We start from the raw sequence: 5526 nt of genomic DNA, 5'->3' as shown, positions 1-5526 counted from the left end.
GGGGGGGGGGGGGGGGGGGGGGAATCCTATAACCGCACAAAGAACATCACATCAAAGTGGGATCTTCAACGTGGAGATAACCGTCGGGAAAGTGGTGTGAAAGCCAGCCACTTCACCGGTAACCGTCTCGAGCGAAAAGGAGAAATCGCCTTTTCAATCGCCATCAAAATTCCTAAAGCTAAAAAGTGTTGTATTCAAACTTTTATTGTGTGTTTCTTTTTTTTTGGAAAAAAGTTTTTAATTTTTATTACATAAAACTTTAACGTATTACATAATTTAATTTTCTTATTCTAGTATCCTTAGCTAATTTGTCAGCAGTAGAGTTTACAGTGCGGGGTATCTTTGCAAAAGAAATATTATCATAAGATCTACGGATCTACCAATATTCCTAATGTCCTGCAGGTGAGTCGCAAGAGTAGAATGTTCACATTGATCCTTCTGCTCAGAATGGAAGAAACGTAGGAACTTTTCATATAAGATAGATAGATGTATCTCCGCAGAACACCACATCAGTGTATCCAAGCCTCTGAACATGGTATATTGCTGATCTTAATGCCTCAGCCTCTACTTCAAGAGGTGTGTTTATTGGATTAGTGGATGCCTTCCCTTGAAGAATAATCTGATGATTAGTATTGTAAAGAGTCCAACCTATTCCTGTACATTCAGAGGGAGATATCCATGATCCATCAATAAAGCACGAGTAAGCATTAGCTTTCGTAGCCCGTGATGCTGTTTTCCGGCGACTGTTGGCAAAGCCCGTGATGCTGTTTTCCGAGATTGTTCGATTCTTGTCTTATTAGTTAATTGCAATTATCAATTTTAATTGTGATAATTAATATTCTTTGTTAGAAAATAAGATAATTGTGATAAACACACACACGTAGTAAGGAAGAGAGAAGGACATGCATGGGTCATCTCTACATTTATAATGTATCCATTTTCCACATTCATTCTAACATGCATATGTTTCATCACTATCATTTTACGGTATTATCTGATTAATTCTTAATTAGTTGTGTTACTGTATGTATAAACTATTTTAGCCCCTGTTTTAAAAATCTCCGCCTAGCACCGATTACGTCCCGCAAAATCGCTACACCCATCCTCTCCGCCTTGATTAATGACTAATCTTCACCTAGCATTGATTATCTGATTATGTCTGTCTAATTTGATTATAATCCGTCTAATCCACTTATTTTCCGCCTAATTTTGTGCATACCGATTATTTTTAGAACTAAATATAAAACACACATATAGTTTTGTTATTTAGATATTTATATTAAAAGTTTATGATGTTTTACAATAACTAAATGTATAACTTTTAATGAAAATCATAAAATTTTCTTTTAAAATTACGTTTTTATGTGTTCACCATAATTTGAAAGACAATACTATAGTTTTCTATTTTATCTGATATCTTCTTTTAACATAAATAGAATTATACATATATATATATATATATATTACAATATATTTTTATTATATTATTAATTTAAAAAAATAACCCTAAAACTAGTCTTCGATTAATCTCCGTTTAATCTTCAACTTTCTTGCTAGGCGCTAGGCCCACTCCGACTGTCCGATTAGCGCCTAGCTATTTCTAAAACATTGATTTTAGGTGGTAAGTCTTGAATTAATTTGTGGTTTTTATTATAAAAACAGAAAAATTGGAGACCCCACAAAATCATCACTAAGAGAAAAGAAATGACAAATGACGAAAGATGGGTGGTTTACAATCCGTTGTTGAAGAGGAGTTTCAATGGAGAATTAAAGAAAACAACTACGAAAGAAGTTTCTGATCTACTTTCAATACCTTTACAAACGGTACAAGCCATGTAGGGAGTAGCAAAAACTACTTCCAATGGTGAGACCGTTGATGTGTCACACAAGAGGAAATCAATGAGGTATTTAATTTTCTAGAAAAATTGAAGTGTTTTCATTTACCACCGTGCAAGAAGCTCGAAGACGAAGTAGAAACAGAGAAGCATGAACTATAGAAATTAAACCGATGGTCTCTCCTTCAAGAGAGAAGATACAAAAAGATGCTTGATTGAAAACTTTCTTCCAAACATTTGCGAAAAGTGGCCGAGGGAAGATTTAGGTAAAACTATTTTACCATGAACGATAACACCTAGTTTAGAAAACAGGACAACCATGAACTATAACACCTTTAGCAGTGGGACATTTAGCAACAGAACACCTCCTACAAATCTATGCTTCATAGTAGATACATATAAAGACAATAACTGCAAGATTTATTGAAAGAAACAACCAAGATCTTTGTATGTATATCCATTTTCTTATTTTTCCCTAAGGCTCCTCTGGTTTGAGTCCAGAGATCTTTGCCGTTGAAAAGCAGGACATGGACAATACTAGCAGTCAAGGTTGTAAAACCTAGTCCATAGGTCACGGCAAAGAAAGTGCTAATATGGACTGGTCCGGTCTCAGCGTAAGCCTTATGATCGAGGCGGAAATTGGCATCAATGATGCTTTTTACATCGTATTCCTTCCCACTGGTTACAAAAAGTTTACCGGAGTAGATTGGAAAGGTTTTGGCGTTGTAGATATCTAGGTAGTAACAGAGAGGTGTAATAACATACATCACAAGAAAGAACCCAACGGGAATATTTGCAGAGGCAAAAAAAGGGCTAGCGACTGTAAAATAGAATCGATTTAGGGCTGATCCAACATAACCAAGAGACAGCGATTAAGACTGTGAAGAGATAACCAGGTAGGAGATGAAAGGAGAAACTAGTGATGAGCGTGATAACGAAGAACTGATTTCGACTGATTCCCCATTTCGATTTCTTCTCTTTTTCGTGTAATGCCCTGTGTATGTTGAAAATCAGATATATATTTTAAGAATGCTTAATCAAAAACAGTAGGGCACCATTAAAAAGAACCATTACCTGAAGAGAGACACTTGAACGAGATTGCTTGGCCACCACATCTCACCAGGCTCAACTAAATGTTTCCTATACAAACCAGCCCAACCAAATCCCAATACCTTGCAGCACAAGAAACAGGAAATAAATAAAACTCTCAGTTCACAAATCTCTAGACCTAGAAACTTAATACCAATCAAAATCTATCACTTTTTACCTGAGTGGTGGTCTTAACGAGCAAAGCAGTTAAGAAATCAAGCCTTCTCTTGTAATAAAGCTTAAGAGCACTAATAACATGACTAGCGTAAACAAACCCTGAGCCTGAGTTTGCAAATACGGTTATAAGGACATGTTCTTATGATGATTTTGTTAAATTTTTCAAAATTCTTTATAAATAAATTAGAATCCAATAACACCCCTAATTTAGAAAGAATTTTGAAAATTTTAACAAAATCATGAAAAGTGAATAAGTGAAAGATTTTTAAGGATTGCAAGTATAGTTTTGTTAATTAGTTTTCTAAAATCTTGTAAAATGATCCAAACAATCTCTCTATTTTTGTGATACTTTCCAATACTTTATTTTGTGAAGAAAGTGTATAAAATCATGCATTTATCTGTAGCCACCAAAAACGTTTCTGAGTTTGTAATCAACATATATTTTAATCTATTAAGTTTTTACGTTTGATTTCTTCTATAAAGTTATTTATCTCATCTTTATCTATCTAGTAATGCTTGATTTTATTTTTTCTGGGTTTTCTGGGTTTTTGATGATGATTGTTCCTGAGTAGTGAATTAGGGTTCTTGAGTATGAGATAGATTATGTGCAGAATGTTACTATATAGGGTGTTTAAGTTTAGATCTGAGTGTTTCCCTTCTGGTTTAGATGTTCTTTACTCTTGCCTCTTTTTGGGAAGTTGGGGTTAGATCATAAGCATTTCAGCATCCAAAAGATGTTCTACGAGATGCTTGATTAAGCTAACACCAGAGAATTGTGTTCCTAGCCTAAGAGATTAGTTGTTTAATTAGGATGCTTTTTGACGTGAGTGAACTTGTTTGTAATGTCTGTTTGATCATGTTTCTCTAGAGAGATTTAGGTTTGGAAGTGGTTGAATCTAAGTAGCTTCTGTCAAGAGATTAGATTAGTTAAGTTGTTATGTTCATTGTCTAGAGATAGCTTGATTATGGTATGTTGAACACCTTGTAGACTTGGAGACTCCGCCTACATCAATTACCACATCCTTAGGACCTCTACTTTCTGATTGTTATTTGATATTTGAGATTGTCTTGTTCTTGCTATCTAGTTTACGTTCTTGCTTATTACTGCTCTTTTCAGTTATTGCATTTTTTGCTTCTTGCATCTGCTGCTCGTATTGTTATTGTATCTTATCCACTCTAGGTTGTTATATATATATGTAAAAAACTCATTTTTAATCTGGCTTGACTTGTGACTGCTTGATTGCATCTTGAGTGATTAGCATCATCCTATTTGGATTGACACTTTAAATACTACAATTCAAATGATACTAATTGAGTACACAAAATCCCTAGCATGTCTCAATTAGCCTTATATAAGGCTAATTGAGACCTGCTAGGATAGACACTAAAAACCTAGTATCAGTAGATGAACACATTAACCAGCGCTTAGGCGGTGGTATAAATATATGCGAAGAAAACTATGCTTTAGATTGTGTGATTTAATCAGTTTGCAATAAGAATACACAAAATTTCAATGATAGGACTAAGGGGCTTACACTTTTTGAATTAAAATAAATGAAAAAGGAATATTAGTGAAGACCTCTGTTTTAAATCGCGGCCACAGACACCGCCTAAGCGCTGGTTAATCGTTCAGTGACGGTGTTCCGCCATGATTTTACCCAAATCAGAGTTAAAATCGGGTAAACGAAAAATAATCGATTGTTTTTGCTCAAAATAGGATAATAGATATTAGATCTAACATTTGGTTATCAAAAACAGTTAAATTAGAGATGAAATCTATGAAAAACAAGTTATTCGATGACCGACGGGCATAAGTTAGGGTTGCAGTTTGTGGTGGAGAAGATGATAAGTAAATGACTATTTTGCCTTCACGAATAAAATGACGAAAAAGGTAAAAAAAACCATACTTAAAGGCGTCGAATCTGTGATTATTGACCATTTTTGCTGTGCCAATCTCTGTTAATCCTCACGTAAATAAAATAGATAACCACTAAAATATATAATATTAATATCAATTATAAAAGTATTAAAAATACTTTTAAAAAACTAGTTTTTGATTAATCTCTGTGTAATATCCGATTAATTGATTAATCGCTAGGTCCACCTAGACCGCCCAATTAACGCCTAACGATTTTTAAAACATGGCTGAAAAGTGTGAAGTGATAGTAGTTGAGTGGTAAATAATAAAAGAACATGTCCCATTACACAAGGAATCAAGTCATGCTCTGCTCTCTATAAATTTTATACTGACAATATCAACTTCTACTATTGTATTTGATAGTTATAATTTTTAACTATAATTAATTAAGAATTATCATTAAAAGTAGTATTATCTTTTCAAGACTTATGTCAATTTATAATTGTAACCGTACAGCACCGACGCACCGTCTCCATTCAAAGCCTTGGTGTATGTTTTTTTTTTTTT

The 5526-nt window shown here is 34.0% G+C and overlaps 1 protein-coding gene across 1 annotated transcript in view; it reads right to left on the bottom strand.

Annotated features, from left to right (window-relative positions):
- The window catches only part of LOC109127431 (oligopeptide transporter 8-like), a 5226-nt gene continuing 169 nt past the window's right edge, over positions 470-5526 (bottom strand). The window contains exons 2-6 of the mRNA XM_019232098.1: positions 3103-3206; positions 2910-3007; positions 2695-2829; positions 2395-2513; positions 470-654 (exon numbers count right to left, since the gene is read on the bottom strand). Of these exons, the coding sequence (XP_019087643.1) occupies positions 470-654; positions 2395-2513; positions 2695-2829; positions 2910-3007; positions 3103-3206 (641 nt within the window). The remainder of the gene's footprint in view (positions 655-2394; positions 2514-2694; positions 2830-2909; positions 3008-3102; positions 3207-5526) is intronic.

Source organism: Camelina sativa, chromosome 11, assembly GCF_000633955.1.
Source record: "Camelina sativa cultivar DH55 chromosome 11, Cs, whole genome shotgun sequence".
NCBI lineage: Eukaryota > Viridiplantae > Streptophyta > Magnoliopsida > Brassicales > Brassicaceae > Camelina > Camelina sativa.
This window is presented reverse-complemented; position numbering and strand designations above follow the sequence as displayed.